The 18714-nt window shown below is 44.1% G+C and overlaps 1 protein-coding gene across 4 annotated transcripts in view; it reads right to left on the bottom strand.

Moving 5' to 3' along the window:
* LOC118290297 (neurexin-3b) overlaps positions 1-18714 on the bottom strand; it is a 345685-nt gene that overhangs the window by 25459 nt on the left and 301512 nt on the right. For 3 of the 4 annotated variants that reach the window (XM_047328638.1, XM_047328639.1, XM_035617874.2), the window contains 3 exons: positions 15810-15981; positions 6664-6753; positions 4596-4906 (listed from right to left, as the gene is read on the bottom strand). In XM_047328638.1, the coding sequence (XP_047184594.1) occupies positions 4596-4906; positions 6664-6753; positions 15810-15981 (573 nt within the window). The remainder of the gene's footprint in view (positions 1-4595; positions 4907-6663; positions 6754-15809; positions 15982-18714) is intronic. The other variant, XM_035617875.2, reaches the window with a different exon arrangement.

Here is an 18714-nt window from a genome sequence, read left to right as displayed (position 1 = left end):
TGCAGCCTCCCGTCCTAATTGTTCCCAAACATCTAAGGCCGGCAGCGCGAGTTAATTGAGAGCGAGAGGCGCCGATGAGAGCCTTGCATGAAATGAGCATTCCCAAAAATGACACATCAAACCAGTGAGCGTAAAATCGGTTCTTTGGTTCAACCGCAATACTGCGGAGCTGAGGGGCTTCGACAGCCACTTATCAAGCTGTACCTGTTTTGGTTTATTGTGATTTCTTCCCCCGTGTCTGTATGAAACCTGCGTTCTTGTCATCGGCAGCGTCCGAAGATACCAGATTACCGGCATGAACAAACCTTAAACAGACCTGTCACACTTGGTATTGATAATCCACAAGATTGAAGAGCAACATGGACATTGGGAATGGATTTGCGTTGCGGACCTTTGGCTAAACAGCGGCACTCAGTACTCAAAGGTTTCTGGGAGCATAGTCAAAAGAGGTAGGACGCTGCATGTGAAAAATGATGCCGCAGAGCTCAACACTGCACACATTCTTCTTTGTCCTTGTCAAAACCTGACATTACCCAAAATGCATCTGGACAGCGGAGAGTTCTGTTGAGGATCAGGTGTAGTAGCTACAAGTATAACCAATAGAGCTAGTATCTGTCTAGTAAAGGTCTAGTCAGCACACTTCTTTCTACTCTAGACCAAAACGCAGCTGACTCAAGTGACATCACTTTATGCAATTTATCCGATGTGCAGCTCCCTCTGGAGCCATAAACATGCTCCAACGTTTTTCCTGTAGCCTTATACTCCTTGGGACTTCTAAGTAGACCTTGATGTGTAAAAGAGTTCCCCTTTAGGAGATCATCTCTCATCCTCCTCACTGACTTTTTTTTATGCTGCAAGCTACTCGTAGAATTTTAATTGTGTGTTGCATAACTTCCAAAATGATTATGTGGCCATTTACATTTTAACACAAAACCACTTAGGAGAACTGCAGCTCAGACAGCCAACAGAGCTGATGTCAAATATTTATTGTTCTAAAGGGAACGTGTGAGACTAAAATACCTCTTAAAGTAAACAGGTTTACAACAGCACAGTATTTATTCCATTTTTTTCTAGTTTGTACATTGACTATTCCGTTGCTTCTTTGTCTAGACCTTATCTATGTCAATTATTAATACAGTAATCATGTTGTTGGAGTAGAGAAAGGTAACATGTTTTTTTGAAAATAAAGATGATAAAAAAGAGTGCAACAAGAAATGAACTGCATTAATTATCACTCATAGAATGTATGGGGAAGAGCGGAGGGCCGGCAGCTAACGCCAACATGGTTAGCATTAGTCACCCCCTCCTCTGTGACACATGATCAAAGAAATGTCCCTGCTGCTAATTGGATGAAACACAGACCAATGACTCGGGGTTGAATCCTCAAAAGGAGTGTGGGTATAGGCCTTGGGCGTGATGTTCAGAGGGAGGCAGCTTGTTGACATATCTAACACCAGGTCTCAGACAGTTCTTAATATCCATAAAGAAATGGATATGACGGGGCAACTCATTACAGCTGCTGTCACAGTGGTTTTGAAAATCCTGCCATGACTCTCAGACAGCAGCAGACCTCATTTAATGGAAAAGATTACAAAATATTCTATATGGATGATGAACCTTGTCTGACTGAAAACCTCTCAACGCTTCCGGTATAAACACGGACACATTTGACTGATTGTGGCTGAGCTGATAAAGACGACCACCGCTGTTACTTTTCATCACTGACTTCTAGCAGAAAGTTTGGGATGAATTTAACACATCTGAACGTTTCTGTGATAATGAATATTCATGACAAAAGATCTTAACTTAACTGAGCTAATTTACTTCATCACGACTGAGTGGATGCGGTTTGATTGGTCTGCTTTTTCAGAAGCCATAAAATACTGGTAAGGCTCATCAGTTTCAACTGACTTTGATGCCCATTGACACATTGCCTGATCTGATCTGGTGATCAACACAGCTCACAGTACTGTTTGTACATAAAAACAAATCTTTGAGTATTTGAACTGGAAATTCAACAGTTAGATTAAGCTTTTGTTTTCACCTGCATATTTATGTCATATATGTTTAGAACATCGATAACTTCCCATCTTACTTTTAGCATAATCACCACAAAATATTAATACATTATTCTTTGAGTTGAGCTGGGGGCAAATCTTGAAAACACAACCTTTTTCGTGACTTATTAATAATCTTTATTCCCCCAGTTGACCGCGTGACCCACAGGGCGGCTATAACTAAGCGACGGGGAGCGAAGGGCAGAGTGAAAGAAAGCGAACCGTGTCTGTCATGTCGGTTCGTCCCCGCGGAGCTGTCATTAATTAAGCGTGAGATTGCTTCACTCCACTTCCCACCGGTCTCGCGTTTGTTGATCCTGAGAGGTTGAGGGATTTCACCACTTCTCACCTCCAAAAAAGGAACAGCTAGTGTTGCTGAAGTGGACCAAAAATAGATGTGTGAGTGTGAGAAGATTCCAAAACACACACCTTCTTGGTCCACACTCGGCTGCACACGCGCTCAAATCCAGCAGCGTGTCAGATGCCTATAGCTCTCTTCCAGCACTGCAATACATCTCTAATGATAGCTCGGCTCCCTTTACTCCCCTACCCTGAGGGGCGGAGCAATCTGCCAACCCGGCGCAGGTCCTCTCTTTACCTCTCACACCACGGTGTTTGACGGCCAACCAGGGAACTGTAAAATAAAAAAGGTCCTGGCAAATGAAATTTCGGTGACACCGCGGTGTGAGTCGAGGCAGACGCTGCCATGGGAGCTCGTACAAGAGCTCGAACAAGGCGTGCTCTCAGAAGGAACACAAAAGCGGAGTGAAAAGTTGAAAGTTAAAGCGAGGGCAAAAAACTAAATTTTTATTGGTAAGTGCAGAAAGTGCATCATCTGACAGCCGCAACCCGAGTATTGACAAAAGAGGTATCGCTTCATCATTTCACCTTGAAGAGGAGAGTGCTCCATACAAAAGCTCTTTCAAAGCACACTGAACTTTATTGACTTCCTTCGATATTAATAGCCTACGACACTAAATGCCATTTTTACCAGAGATGCAACATTTTTTTTCCTGATCTAATGTGACCTTGTTGTTGGTGCCGGAGACGGCGGTGTAATGTATCTCAGCTCAGTAATCATCATCGCAGATTACTCATCTCTGAGACATAGACGGAGTGGATAGGAGCCGCCTTACTTTTGCTCCAGACCTATGACGGCTTGACACCAGGTCTCCCTGTGTCACTTCTGTCCAAATCACATGGTATTTAGTGGCTTTCTCACAGGTCGAACACTGACCTGCCCACACCTGCACTCACAGTATAGACACATACAAGTGTCAGCGATGACATGAAGGGCCATCATCACTGTACAACAGGCAATCTGTCATGGGGTGAAGAGGCTGACGCCAGTGGTCCCCGTCTGTTGTCCCCCAACCCGGAGTCACCCTCCGAGGCAGAGTTACTGCTTTAATATGAACAACGAATGGTTCAATTTGTCCTCTGGGTGTCAAAGGACTGCTCGGTGTGATTACTTTCTTGGCGCTGCAGTGACATTCATTGGCTCGGGACATATTAGAGTTAGGCCAGATAGGGTGAGTGACGGACAGAGAGACACAGAGGGAGACGGACAAACAGAGAGATATGAAGAGAACGAGGACGGCAGCGGCGAGGTCGGCTTTGTACACCTCAATGAACAGCAGCACTAGATCCGCGATAGAATGAGAAATACAGTATCCTGACCTTGAGTGATTTAGTAGGTAAAAAGCAGCGCGGCTACAATCCACCCACGCTCGATCACTAAAACACACATAAAAGCCTGGCGGCTGGTGGCTTTTTGTTTCATTTTGACATTTCACTGTGTCACATTCTAAACTCAATTATCAGGAAAACAGAACATTTAGTCCAAAGAGAGCCGTGTTCCACACAACTCAGAGAGCCACTTTCTACTACGGGGGAAAATACACCACACAGTCCGAGGGGTGAATAGTGGATTTCAGATAATGTTAGGATTTTAAAGGAGCATTTTGAAATTTTTGAAAATGTCCCAGTGTACAATCATTTGGTGTCATGCAGAGAATTAGATGAAAAAACTGATACCACTGTCATAGCTATACGCTTAATATGTAGCCAGCACATAATTCGCTGTGATGTAGCAAAATGTCATTTTTACAGTTTCTGAGTTTGGTCATTGTTGAGGTGCTGGTGGGCAGATTCTCTTTCTAATTTTTGTTCTAAGCTAGGCTTACTTACCTACTACCTTTCATATTGAATGGACATATATGAGAAAGTATTTCATCCAAAATAAGTGTATTTCCGAAAATGTATCAAAACTTCTAAGATAATTTGAAAACAATGAAACCCACCCATTAAAACCCATTTTACTCAAATGCCTCTGCTTTGTTTCATTGTTTTTTCATGCTTTGTCAGTTAGAGGTTGAAATATTTCAACTGTAAACTTCTAACTTTGAATTGGATCACACAGCAACACACACACACACACACACACACACACACACACACACACACACACACACACACACACAGAACATGTGCTCTCTGACGTTTGACGTTGGCCCTTTGTATCCACTGCTGCTGTACCTGAATAGTGGGTGGCGAGCGCTGTTTCCTGGTGGTCGTGGTGGACAGCGTGGTGGTGGTCTCGATGAAGGTGGTGGACATCTCCGGCGGCACCGAGGTGGTGGTGCGCGCTGCGCCGCGACTGGTCGGTACGTCGCCCACCAGCCGCACGCTGCCGTTCACCTTGATGTTGGCGTGGCCCTCGGCGGCCATGTTGAGGACTTTGAGGCCGTTGTAGTAGAGGCCGGAGAGCTGGCCCTGGTAGGGCCGCTTCCGGTCATTCCCCCCGATGGAGATCGTGGCCTGGGTGTTGAAGATTGTCAGCTGGCGGCCTGGCGCAGACGGGAGGAAAGAGTATTATCGCATGCATGAGGCAGGATGAAGGAAGAATTTGATATGGCGTGAAGCTGTCATATAAAGCTCTACATTTGAACTTGCACCGCCTTAATGGGGGACTACACGTTGATAAATCGAGTCATGTAACACTTACACTGTATTACCTTGCTGCTGATCAAATGAGTGTGGATGAAGTTTGGTTATGGTAAGAACTATATTGGTGATGCAACATGTTCTTACACTTCTTCTCACAAACCCCTCCTCTCTGTTCTCTTTAAAAGACTGAAGCTCCTGTATATGCACTGTTATCTAAGCTAGAAGGGTTTTTTCTCTTCATACACAAGAAAAAGCCCCACGGAGAGAGATTATTAATGCTGAAATCAACAGCGCGTATGCAGCCACAGCAGCATTATCGTGAGGGAGCGAACACATGCAGGTGTGAAAAAAAACCCCCAAAACTCTCTTTGAAAAATGAGCTATAACATGTTCCACAGAAACTGATAATATTCTCAGGACAAAACATTGGGCTCATGCGGTAAAATGATTCATGAATATACTGTATATACAGAGTTTGACATATTATGATAAGAGTATGAGCAATACACACTAACTACCTGTCATGGTGAATTTCATTAGGAGAAGCCTAAATATCATTGTCAGAACACACGGCTCATGCATTAATTATGAAATGAAAATTCACACCAAACTTTCACGTTACAGGGATCATAATTAAAAATATCATTGTATAATTTACAGACACATGGCACTGCAAGCCTATTACGTTGGCAGCATCTGCACAATTATAATACATAATACGTCAGGCATGGAATGACAGGGACAGGACGTTCATATCACAGAAGCAGAAGAATGAAATAGCATGTGTGGAGTCAGGCATGCAGCAGTAATGGGATTCTTCTATCTGCGTTTAAAGCGGTTGTTAAAGGGACTTTATAATCAGGTTAAAATGTTTATGTGCAATGAACTTTTAAATGCAGTTTATAATGATATTATGTTGAACAAGAAAATTTATTTCGCACCAAAAAGAGAATAAAAAGGGGGAAAAAAAGAGGGAGAGCAGATTTCTCAATCCTCGCTAAATCTTTTAAACAAAAACGAGGTGCTGACTTGATAATCTCGGCGATGGAAGAGGACAACTCTCAAGGCTCACATTGACACGCTGCCGTCAAAAAGGTTCCAATTAGCTCTCCATCAGCAAACAAGTGGGGGTTTCACAAAGTGTGATGTGCAGAACTACAGTCAGATGAATTACAGCAGGGAGAAGTACCTGGTGTTGGGAAGGTTTTCAGAGGGATATGGCCGCTGATTAGTTTGTTCTCAAACATTGCCGAGGATTTGAGCCAAGGGAGCTAATTCTCCTCTCAAAACAATTGGGCTACTGTTGCAGCATAGATAATGACTTCTCCGAGTCCATTTTGCACAAAAGATTAGGAGCACTCGACGCTTAAAATCTCGCTGCCGCACTGTTTAGAAAATCTCTTCCCAGTCCCTTTAACTGGACACCATGAGTCAACAAAAATTTAAAATGATGACAATGAAGAAAAAGGGGGAAAGTAAACAAAAATAAAACAAAGGGAAGTAACAAAAAGTGGTTTTCTGTTTTACTCTGGTTTCTTTTTTAGAAAATGGTTTAAGGGATGGTTATTCATTCTCAAGAGGTTGAAAAGGGAACAAGCCGATGAAATGACAGAGATTCAGAAGAAAATAACATTCGAGAAGTGCGATAAAGATTTACCTTTCTCCTGAAGCCAATCTTCTACTGGCCGGGTATATTTGAACGGGATTTTCTTATTTGCCATTTGATAGCGCTCAATGTCGCTGTTGCCTTTAAAGTTTGGAAATTTAACAAACAGCTTGAAACAGTTGGCAACGGCAACAGACATCACACATTTATACAGTGGTTTATAATGAGTTTTATCTTTGTTTAGAAATATTTATAGACGCTTTATGGTGATGTTTCTTTTAGTTGAAATGTTTAAAATTCACATTTATAAAGCACACTCCACACCAATATGTAACAAAAGTATCTATGGATTAAAAAGCACAGCATATGTCCATAGCAGTCAAGGAAACATACATAACCTGCACAATAGGTAAAAACAGGAAATACATCAACAGGTGCTAACATAAATTAATCATAATTCATTGCAGAGACAAAAGGGGGGCAATCAAGTGGGTTAAAAAGGTAGACATGTATTAAGTGCTTTTCTCTCAGGCACACTGGAGATAATTTATGTGCACTAATTCTTCCCAGTGGACACCACCCGCTTTCACATTTCAAGGGCCAAGGAACGATTTGGTTTAGTAGTTCATTTCGGAGGAAAAGGAGCTGCACCACGTGTGCGGGGGAGAGGGTGGCGATGTTAGAGGAGGAAGTGGTAATTTGAGGTCACTGTGCGGACCCATTGGGAGAAAAGTCCCACAGTGACACAGGTTTGAAGGAGACAATGCATACAAATGAGATCATTACTGACGTGGTGGGAGGCCTTTTGGGTAAAAGAGCGTTACGCCCCGGCTGCCGCGTTCCCCTCTTCTGAGACCATGGCTCACATGGTCCAGGTGCATGGGAATTAAAGATAATAGACCAGCTTTTACAGGGAAAGGTTGTGTGTGTGTGTTATTTCGAGCATGATAAGATTTCTCGTTGTGTCTGCGCCAGGATGACAATCGCAGGAGCACTCCCTCTGTTGACACTGAGAATTGGGATGTACGGCCTCTGTCTTTAAACACTTTCAGGTATGACAAAAGAGCGTGACGCCTGTGTGGAATTATGAATGACACCATGACGTCACTCTGTACCCAGGTGGGAAGGCATTTGGAAGAAAAGAGGGGACCGGCATTGGCAACATTTATAACACAACTGAAAGGGCGAGGCTTTCATCACTGGGAGAAAAGGCCTTTTGGAAATGTGTCCAGTTTGGTCGATGGAATTCTATCAGGGGATTTTTCCTGACGGCCGTGCGCGCACGCACGCACTCACACACTCACACACACACACACACACACACACGCGCACACGCACGCACACACACACAGTGCTTTGATAACATGCTTCTCTTGTCGATTAAAACTGTGCATAGCAAGAAGGTTCTGGGTTCAAATCCCGGTTCAAACCAACCAGGGCCTTTCTGTGTGGAGTTTGCATGTTCACCCCATGTTCAAACTCCCACAGTCCAAAGACATGCATAATGGGTTAGGTAAATTGGAGACTGTAAATTGGCCGTAGGTGTGAGAGTGAATGGTTGTTTGTCTCTGTATGTGGCCCTGTGATAGGCTGGCGACCTGTCCAGGGTGAACCCCGCTTCTCGCCCAATGTCAGCTGGGATTGGCTCCAGACCCCCCGTGATCCTTAAATGGATAAAGCGGTAGACGATGGATGGATGGATGTCCCAAAGTAATCCGATAAATCATGAGCTTGTCTCAATTTGCTCTGCTTTGCTTAATTCAATCTTTCCGTCATCCCTTTATACCTTTTTTCGCATTCAGGAAAATACCAGCCAAGTTCTCAGATTACAGCCAGCTGAGAGGAAGTGTGGCTCCGGCTGCGGGGGAGCTGAAGGACGGCATCTGCACTGTGCCAGCAGGTTAATCAGCAACTAGCAGGACTCCCTCCCCTTTCCTCTGATCCTGAGCAGGTTTCAGGTGGCAGCCAAATACACTCGGCTCTGGACAAGGGCCACAGAGGGAGGCATGATGGTTGTTTGTGAAGGGGGAGGGAGGTGGCATCTACAAATTGCCACGGAAAGCACTCCAACTTTTGACTTTTGCCAAATGTCGCGGCTGCGTCTGAAACTGAGAGAAGGACGCCTGTGTCTCAGGTATAGCTCTTACATTGTTCTGGGTGATTAATGGGGGCAACAGTCCCCCTGTAATGAATACAACACAAACTAATTGTCCAACTAATAAGAAAAATCTCTATAGTTTGTCAATTTGATATTCAAATATCCAAAGGTGACTTAACAATGGATGACCTTGCCAAAGCAAGCACTATTGTTTATTACAAAATCACAAGCAGAGTGGACAGATATTTCCTCAACCATTTTTCATCAATCTTTCAGTTTACTGGAGGGAAGAGGAAAGGGCAATTTAGTGCCAATTTGGGGTCTGCTGTTTTGCCCCTGTCACCCAACCCAGGTAACTCATATTTCAGTGTTTTTTCATCACACACACTGTTCAACCAAGATTTCACAAGTGTACAAAAGGGTAGACTCGTGTCTTGTATGTCAAAATGGTCTATTTCTATTTTATTTTCAATAAGGTCTGGTTATGAATATTAATCACGGATAACCCATTTTTTCTTGACATACTTACCAAAAGAAAGTATTTATCAAACCCACATGAGATGTTATCTCTAAGCTCCAGTGAAATTGAATTTAAACTCCAATATAACAATTCATTTCATGCTGAAACAATATGTTGAGGGAGGACATTAGACAGTGAGGGATTAATCTGAATGCGAGGGACACATTTTACTTGTTATAATTAAAAAGTTGGCCTCATCAACAATAAAAAAAACCATTCCTCATTTCAAGACACTCAAGGTTTTGGCAGCGACAGACTAACTTGCTCTCTTGTGTGTAGTCCTTTAGGCTAATTTACTTTCTTTTTTCTGTCAATTGATGATAACTGTCCCCACCAAATATACTACGCCACATTTTCGTTTTAGTCTTATGGAGACATTTGATTGTCATAAAAAAGATGTATAAAAATGAAGAAGACATTTGGTTGGAGTATTAAGTGAAGCCTAGTAGGGCAACATGGTGTTCAAAGTGACCATTTCATGACATTTAATTCCGTTTTTGTCTACAGTCTTTTCCCTTGTGTGAAGTCAACAGGGTTCAGATGGAGAAAGGCAACGTCATGTAGCTTCGTCGACCAATCAGAATTCAGCAATAGTAGGAGAACTTAACTTCGTTCAAATTCAACAACATGCAGTCTCAGAATATATTCAAATGCATATGGCACTTTTTAACAGTAAGAAAACAGGCCTGTATGTTATTGACTGACGCTGCTACCGTTTGCCTGTGTTTTTTAGCCCAAACGTATGCCTCCACCCGTTTTCCTCCCCCCAGCCAAAACAATGTCTACATGTGTCCCCTTCGGTGGCAGCTACTCAGTCAACACACTGGCCCGACGACAGTTGTCTGCTGGTTGGTCGCTTCATTTCATTCAGTCTACTTGCCAGACTAATCTCACCGGGGCTCCATCACAGGGCTGGTGCTGAGAGTGCATCGGAACTGTAAAAATGGCTACCGTGACACACTCCTGGCATCCGCTCCGTTTGGGGATGATAAGTAAATTTGACATACCACGGCCCTGTCCCAAAAAAAATCATCCCTCCACAGCCCAACTCCAAAGGTAGCTGGTGCAGCCCCCTGGTCATGAATATCCTGCACCGACCACCCCTTTCCAATCTACACCTGACTTTCATCTCTGTCTCGCCTCTCTTGAGCTATTCTTCCATCTCCTCAGGTTTCCCTCTGCGCTCTCTTTCTCTTCAGCCCACCATCCATCCAGCTATCCTCCGCTCCTTCAGCTGCTCCCCGCTATTCTCCTTTTCTCTTGTCTCCCTGCAGTGCAATCAGCTCTCCTTGCTCTTCTTGGCTAAATCAGGCTTCTTCAGCTACAATCACAATTTTCTGCTATGCTCTACGTACTTTCTTCTCTTCCTCTTCTTTTCTACCCATCTATCTGTCTATATGTCAGCTCTTGCTCCCTTTTGTCAACTTATTCCTGTTATCTACACCATTAAATGTTTCTGTATTCCCTGGGTGGCTGGGTTTCTTTTCTATTCACCCATGTCTCCATGTTCCTCCTGCTTACATTCCCTCTATCGTCCTTCTATTCTCTCTCATACGTCAGACAAAGCCAGGGAGTAAATTCATCATTTATCAGGTCGCTATGAAATTTATGGTGTTGAAAGAATGAATTAGACTCGCGGCTTCTACTCTCATAGCTTAGTCTGAGTTCTGAGAGGGACAGAGATTGTGTCTTAGATAGGGCTAATATTGTTTCGCCCCGGGGACGTGTAGGGATTTATCTTGGTCCCGAGGAATTGTTTTGTCTGTTTCTCAAGACAAAGATGGCAGATATTTTCAGTGTGCCCGTTTCAGGTTGTGGGAATCGTAACATTATGCGCATCAGTGCATGGATGAAGGTGTTTGTATGAATAAAACACAAGGCCATCCTCCATATGATCAACCCTCTTGTATCCACCACAAAGGATGGAACACACACGCAAACACATTCTCCCCGAGGCCCGAGCAGAGTAGTTAGACCAATGGTCATTCATCTGAGACAACGCCTGAACCTCAGCCAGCTCCGGCAACGTGCGATGCACAATTTCTGCCCAGTAATTCTCTGATTCAAAGATTCAAACTCACGCAAAAAGATCATGTAATCCAAAATCAAAGAGTACAGGGATTCGGATGTTATATAAGGAAATTGGAGCCCTCTCACTAAACAAAGACAAGCCCCTCCAGTAATGTGGGCTGTCACAAAAGTACACCGGATTGTTGCAGAGATGCACAGTCCCGATGAACACCGACTGGAAGAGGATGAGAACCGCGGATGAAAAAGGGAATTTGGGGACAAAAAAAGAATGGAGATCTGAGAGGGCAATGTTAGAGGGAGAGAATAATTAGAGGGAGGGAGAGACAAAGCAGTGAGAGCACACACACACACACACACACACACACACACACACACACACACACACACACACACACACACACACACACACACACACACACACACACACACACACACACACACACACACACACACACACACACACACACACACACACACACACACACTCTGAACACGTGTAAGCCGCAGGAGCCTGATGGAAACACTGCTTTATGGGATCAGTGTGGGTATATTGTTATGGAGAAGAATGGGGCTGTGAGGCACAAAAGTCCTCCGCAGTGTTAGTTCTCAATATTTCCAGCAATAAAAATGCACAATTTCATTTTAATGTGCCGAACTGTTTTGTGAAATTCACTCAGGGGAAATCGTGAATAATTAAATATCACCTTACAAACATTTAAGTATATGTCTTGTGAGCTTAGAGAGAAGTACATCCTTGCTCCTATGACTTTAATTACATGTCATCCTTAATTTTTTTAATTTACCCGTGTTGACATTCTGTTAACTATTATAACACCAAACTCAAATTTTCTGTGATCTAGGAATAAAAACGGCAAAAGTGCTACGACAAAGTCAGATGGGGCAAAAAAAAAATGAGTCAGATGATCAGATTAGAGCCACGGGTTACCATTTCCATGTTCTTAAAACAAGATAGTGTCAAAACTAGCTTCCGTCTGTCGTCTGAGGAATGAGAGATAAACACCTGGGCCGTAATGCAGAGGCACCAGCAGAGCTCTGGGAGGGGAGCTTGTCCTCAGGTTCATTGTTAGTCTCTCAACATCTGTTACACACTCCCTGGCCACTTTAACAGGTTCACCCACACAGTCCATTACAATCCTGTACAACAGCTCCGCCACACATGTTCTACTTTACCTTCACAAAGCCTATATAGTCAGTTTTCATTGAAACCTTGACTGTGTTTGTTACTGAGGCCGTAGTGTTGTGCTGGACTACCTTAACCCCTCCTAAAGTGTTTTAGATGAGGCAGCAACATGTCAGTATAGCTAATGCAAACATGTAAAAATAATATTGCAAACGGCAACCTCAGTAATTAATGTAAAGTTACAGCGATACTACTCTGAAAGTGTCAATCGAAATCATGTAGAATTAATGGCTAAATTGTTGTAACTGATTGGTTGGATTTCGCAGATGATCCTAATAAAGTGGCTGGGATGTAGATCATTCATAATACGTGCGGTGCACTGTGTGCAACAAGCGAACATTTGCTGAAGGGCTGCGAGTGCGTCCTCTATTCTACTTTACTCTACATCATACATCACAGAATGTTTCAAGTGCAATTTCTAAAAGCCTGCTCCAGAGACATCCTGAACAACTCTGACCCAGAATCATATCTAGGAATAGAAATGGTTGCCGTTAAGACACTTGGCTCAAGGAGATGTCGCTGAAAGAAAACTGGGACTTCTCTTGGCTCAGTGTAAGACACACATGTGATGGTCAGACCCATGGCAGCATTATTGCCACAGACCCATCTGGCTATTTGTCCTTTTTTTTCCTATAAAATGACGACTTAGTTTGGAATCATTTGATCTCCTGAAATGTCAGTTATTACCACATTATGCACAAGAAGGAGGGTGCGTGTGCATTACTATGGCAATAACTGTAGTTAAAGTTGAACTAGACAGTTGTCTATTACTGGAAATGCGGAAAAAGCTATGATGTTGAAATTAATGGATTTTACTGTTGACCTCTTCCAAATGATTGTGACTAACCTGAAGGTTGGTTTAAAACAGACATGATCATCTGGCTGCTCGTGTGTCTTGCCTCATCTCACAAAATTAAAATGATATTTCTTCGGAACATTCCCAGATGTCAGCAATTGACTTGGTGAGCGCATTGTAATTATTAGCAGTGGCAGCCAAAACAATGAAGATGAATTAGAACAATCCTTTAAGGAATCATTTATGGACAAACAAATAAAAAGGAAATGCTTGAAAAGTAACATTGAAAAGCAGGTGATGCTGTTAAAACCCTCCTGTTGTCACTCAGAGCAGATCCTCACCGCACACCCCTATACTTTGGTGGGCCAACTTTGCAAACACCACTGTTAAGATGTCCAATTTACACTCCACAGGCTATTTTGCAAGCAGCTTTGACTGACAAGCAATCCGCCAACACCTTTGTCCTCACCTATTCTCCTTCACAGGGAGAGGGCAGGCCCAGATCCGGTAACTGTTTATTGAACGACCTGAGAGCTTTGTGGCAGCTGCTGCCTTCAGGTCGAGCGTTGGGAGTGTGAGAAAGTAGTCAATGAGTCTGCACCCTGACATGTAATTACTCATGAAATGACAACGGGTGGGAGGGAGGACAAAAAAAAAATCAATCATCGTTGAATTACTATCACTGAGTGTCCTGCAAATTACCTGCGCAGAAGAGAAAAGAAATTACAACGCATTCCATCCCCTGGCCCTCAACTGCTGTCCAAGACGGAGGAGAAGGAGCAAACCTCAACGAGACCACTTTGAAGGAATCCAAAGCTAATAATCAGGAGTTCTCCCTGTTGTATGTTTTTTTTTAACCTGCATGAGACACTAACTTAAAGGCCATTTAGCAGTGGTCTCTGAGTGGACGCTGACATTGTCTCGTAGATATTTACAGACTTATTACAAAGGTTGAGAGAACAACCATTCAATGCTGATGGAAGCTATTTACAGAAAAAAAAAAGATGGAGAATACGTGATACATGAACACTTCTTGGGGCCAAGATCTGAGGGGAAGATGACAAGACTATCTGTGTGAAACAATACAGTCAGAGTCGCCGGACTAGTGAGTGTTCGCGCGCATGCGAGTGCAAATGTGTGCGTGACGGATGGGATGTCGCTCTTGTGTGTGCCACATGTTTTTTTGGAGTTCCTCAGTATTTTCCGGCATTACCGTGGCTGAAACCTAGTTATGAAACCTGTCTGACTTTATCTGGTCAAAGGAAAGCGAAAGACAGCCAACGGCAAAAGAAAGCCAGAGACAGAAGGGATTAGCATCACCTGCTCTGGCACTGAACCAAACCAAGACAGCGTGCCAGGTCACGCCAGGAGAGGAGGCTGCATGCCCTGTCCTCGTCGAAGGCATGCAACGAGGGGCTGTAGGGCTGCTGAGACATGGGGCGGGGAAGTGAAAGAGATCAACTCCTGTTTGCTTGCTCCTTAACATTGGGTGGCATCAGCGATTTCTTTTTTTTGTGCAGTTCTTTTTCTGCGTTTTTTATTTTTGCGAGTGATGCACGGTTGTATCTCTGGACACGTTTCTTATTCATGTAAGCTCCACATCTGGTAATGTGACTCTGCCTAATCTTCTATACTGTCTACTTGTGGTATATCTGTTCAATTACGTCCTGCCGCTACGGAGATCAATGAAGTTTCATTTTATCTTCTGTCATCCCAACGTCTCCTTGCCTTAACAGCCACTGTGTGCCCCTGTTGCTTCCCTGTGCATCTGCTGCGTTGGACTAAGTGAAATTGAAGAGCGGGGTAATAACGAACATGGAAGCAAAGGTGGCCTCTCCTAAGCTGCCTAACAAGGGGGCACAGATATCAAAGACCAGGAGAGCCAACTCATTTAATGGACTGTTAAAGTAAAAAAATATATATATCTTCCTTCCTTCCTCCTCTTTTGCTCTCTCTCTCTCTCTCTCTGTCTCTCACGCAGCTCGCTGAGCGGCTCATCTCGGCTCCAGACAAGGGGAGTGCCTGAGTCTTCAAACGGAGTGGGTTCTGTTTGATGGCCCCATTTGTATTCTGCTGCCGTGCTGCCTCCACTGACCTGGGAATGAGAGATACAGGCAGGCAGCAGCTTTATCTGGCCAACAGGCCACCCCTGGTTTCTGCCTCTATCCCCTTCTTGCTCGCCCACTGACCAAATGCCTCTTGGTGCCTTTCACTCCCCTTTCCTCAAATGAACAGGCCAGATGATGCACAGTTAATGCCTCTTGCAAGACAAAGGATCCGTGCTCGGTGCCTGTGGAGTCAGGTTTGAGGGCACGAGAGAAGGACATTTTTTGAGGGACGGTTTGCCACAGGAGTGCGTCCAACTAATGTGACCACGTGCCTCCTTGTCCTGTGAGACGTTTTACTTAGAACAACAAGTGATTTTATTTTTTGTCTTCTTCGTGGTGCTTCTTGATTTTAGAAAAACAGGTGGTGTCCAGTGGTTTCAGACTATGATTCCATTCAAGTGTTTGTATAATTTCATCAGACAAAGGATTGAGAGGGGCGGTACCTGTTGGAAAGTGCTCATTGATCGGCCAGTTGTCCACCTGCAAGGTGGCGTTGCCTCCGTTCCTGGTGAACCGGACCAAATGGTATTTACCATCGTTTACTGCTGTGGTCAGCTCCTTTACACTGATGTCCACTGTCCCGATGTTGAACGTCACGCTTACTTTGCCTTGCTCCTGGAAAAAGAGACAAAAAAAGTAATTAAGCATTGAATAAATCCAAATCTTTGAATAGAGTATTTTACTGAACTGTTAACTGCCGTGCATGAGTGCTCCTTATCAAAAGGTGCGTGTCAAAAGTCTGTCAAAGCTGGACACATTTAAATATTTGCATTGCTACGATACCAAGACTTACTGTAAAAAAAGTTCAATCAAGCTAATTGGACGAATGCCCTCGGTGCTAATGGTGAACCACTCGGAGAACCTGAGGATGCTTGCACGATACACGTCATCACGCCACTGTAATGTGATGAAAATAGGCTGCCAGAAGAGATTGTATTGATGAGCAATGCTCCCTGCAGCCTGTCACTGCAAAACTGGCACGACGGATCCCTGGTTCTGCTGCGGTCCTCACGAACTGTATGCACACCATATGTTTTCCTTAGCTCCTAATGCTAAACCAGTTATACCATGTCCATAAATTGCGACGCCTCCCCATCACTTCCTGGCCCCTCTCCCATCGACCCCACTAATTTTCACGAGTTGCCAGCGTGCTTTATTGTGACTGTTTGCATATGCATGGGTGTGTAGGCGTTACAAGCAAAGGGGTTTTAGAGCGGAGGCAGGGCTTGGGTGAGTGGCGAGCTGTGTTTTCTGTGTCATTTGTTTTAATCCCCCACAGGGAATCTCTCAGTGTAATTACCTACTTTAGGAGCTTGGAGAAGAGGGGCTGTTTCTCATAACAAAACCAAAATTAGGAAGGCTCGCTCAGAGGGGGAAGACACATTGTTAATTGATCTATTGAAGCGCTGGCAATCCATGGTGGACTGTGAGAATGCAGACCTTCATAGGGTCAAGATGAATGTGATGGTGCTCGCCAGCACAGAAAGCATCGCACAATCGCTACAAGTTAAATGACACAACACTTAAACCCGCTCACCTCTATTGAATGTTACAGGCTCTTAACACTGTAGGGGGCACTTCACCATGCCAACCTATATTTAACACAGCTCCTCCTTCTTTTACAACCTCAAACATACCCCGAATATTATATAATACTAATATTAGTATTACATCGAAGAATGTAATACTACACTATCCCACCAGATTATTATAGGAAGCTGCAGTGTACAGTGATGAATGAAATGTGTCATTTTATTGGTGCCTGCAAGCCCCTGGACTTTTAGTTTTGTTCTCCAGGACCACATTTTGTTGAGTACTGCATTTTTGCTGTATATATAAGAATCAATGCGGAACAAATATTAACTTTTAAATCAAGCAAGTTCCAGCATTTTCTACCTTTTAAGGAGGGCACCTAGAAAAAGCTTGGAAGAAAGAAGACAGGTCTCTGTTCAGACCTCTAAATCAGGAACTTGTTTTTGGTTTCTTAGCATTTTGGGCAGTGCATTCTTGTCTCGATTTAGGGAACAGTGCATCCACCAGAGGAAATATTTCTCACGTTTTTAAGGTAAAAGAAAGTTGCCCATAGAATTCAGTAAAATTACTTTGCAGTGACCATGCATAGTGTAGTTTCCTCCACAAATCCTTTTAACGGCCACGGCAGACGGAAGACCCACGCTGTATTCATCGCCTCACTCGTACATGTAGTTCAAACATCCTTCCTCTCACAAAAAGACATACTGCATGGCACTGCAGTGTCCAGACACGTAATGAAAGAGCGACAGAGTGCCTCTCCTTTATAACCATCTCCAGCCTGGCTTATAATAGAAAAAAGTACGAAAAAGAATGTCACCAAAGACACGAGAAAGCCACCGGAGTGGGAGTCAGGCGAGCACAATATCTGGATGCGCACTTACCATATCCGTCAGAGATGCTGCAAAGGGTCTCTTAATTTAAGTGGCTGTCATTAAAAGTCTGAGCAACAGACAGATGCATAATGAAAATGTGTGTGTGCACAGATGCACACGCTGCTCATGATCTCACGGCAAATATACATCCACCTCGTCAGGCTAAGATGAGTACACGCACAAATATGTTGATGATTAAATGTGACAAGGTGCTGTTCGGTGTGTGTGCGTTGTACCGCGAAAAATACTACTAAAGCATCCTGGCCCTTGTGACTAATGACAGGACCTTTCCCCGGTATGAAAAAAGCCCAAACATGTCTGACGGCCCGAGCGCACACAATGCACAGAGAGACACATCAGCTCCTGTACATCCACTGTGACCTTCAGAGGCTCTGGCAGGCCGGGCTCGCCAGTGCAGTCGCATCAAAGCCACATCACCGACCCACTAATACCTACAAACAAAGACAAATTGTCACCCCCGCGGCCCTGGTACAAACAAACAACAAAACACAACAACTGTACACCTCTGTAAGCCCTTGCTGAGTGCCTCTGGGAAGTGTGCAGGGAGGGAACTGTGTGTGTGTGGCATTGCTTGCGACCTCTCCCCCTCTCTCTCTCCTCCAAACGACTCCTGTTGTCCAGCCACCCTGCTGCCTCCGCCGCCGCCCACCCACGCGCCTGCCCACCCCCACACCGCAGCGGTGCTTGATTGACAGATCCAATTACGTTTTTTATTGGCCTGTCGCTCGCAAGGCGGGAAGGCACTTCATTGTCTCCTGAGCAAAAGGGAAAAATGGCTATTGTTCTCTTAGCGGAAAAGATGATGGCCGCAATTCCAGGCGTAAACAAATGACGCGGGGAGAATCACTTCCAGACTCTCTCTCACTCACACACACTCTCATAAAGTGTAACCTTGCACTAAAGAATAGTCCCATACTCAGGA

The sequence above is a fragment of the Scophthalmus maximus genome, chromosome 18 (assembly GCF_022379125.1).
Source record: "Scophthalmus maximus strain ysfricsl-2021 chromosome 18, ASM2237912v1, whole genome shotgun sequence".
NCBI classification, from domain to species: domain Eukaryota; kingdom Metazoa; phylum Chordata; class Actinopteri; order Pleuronectiformes; family Scophthalmidae; genus Scophthalmus; species Scophthalmus maximus.
The sequence above is the reverse complement of the archived record's forward strand: the minus strand, read 5'-3'. Positions and strand labels throughout refer to the sequence as shown.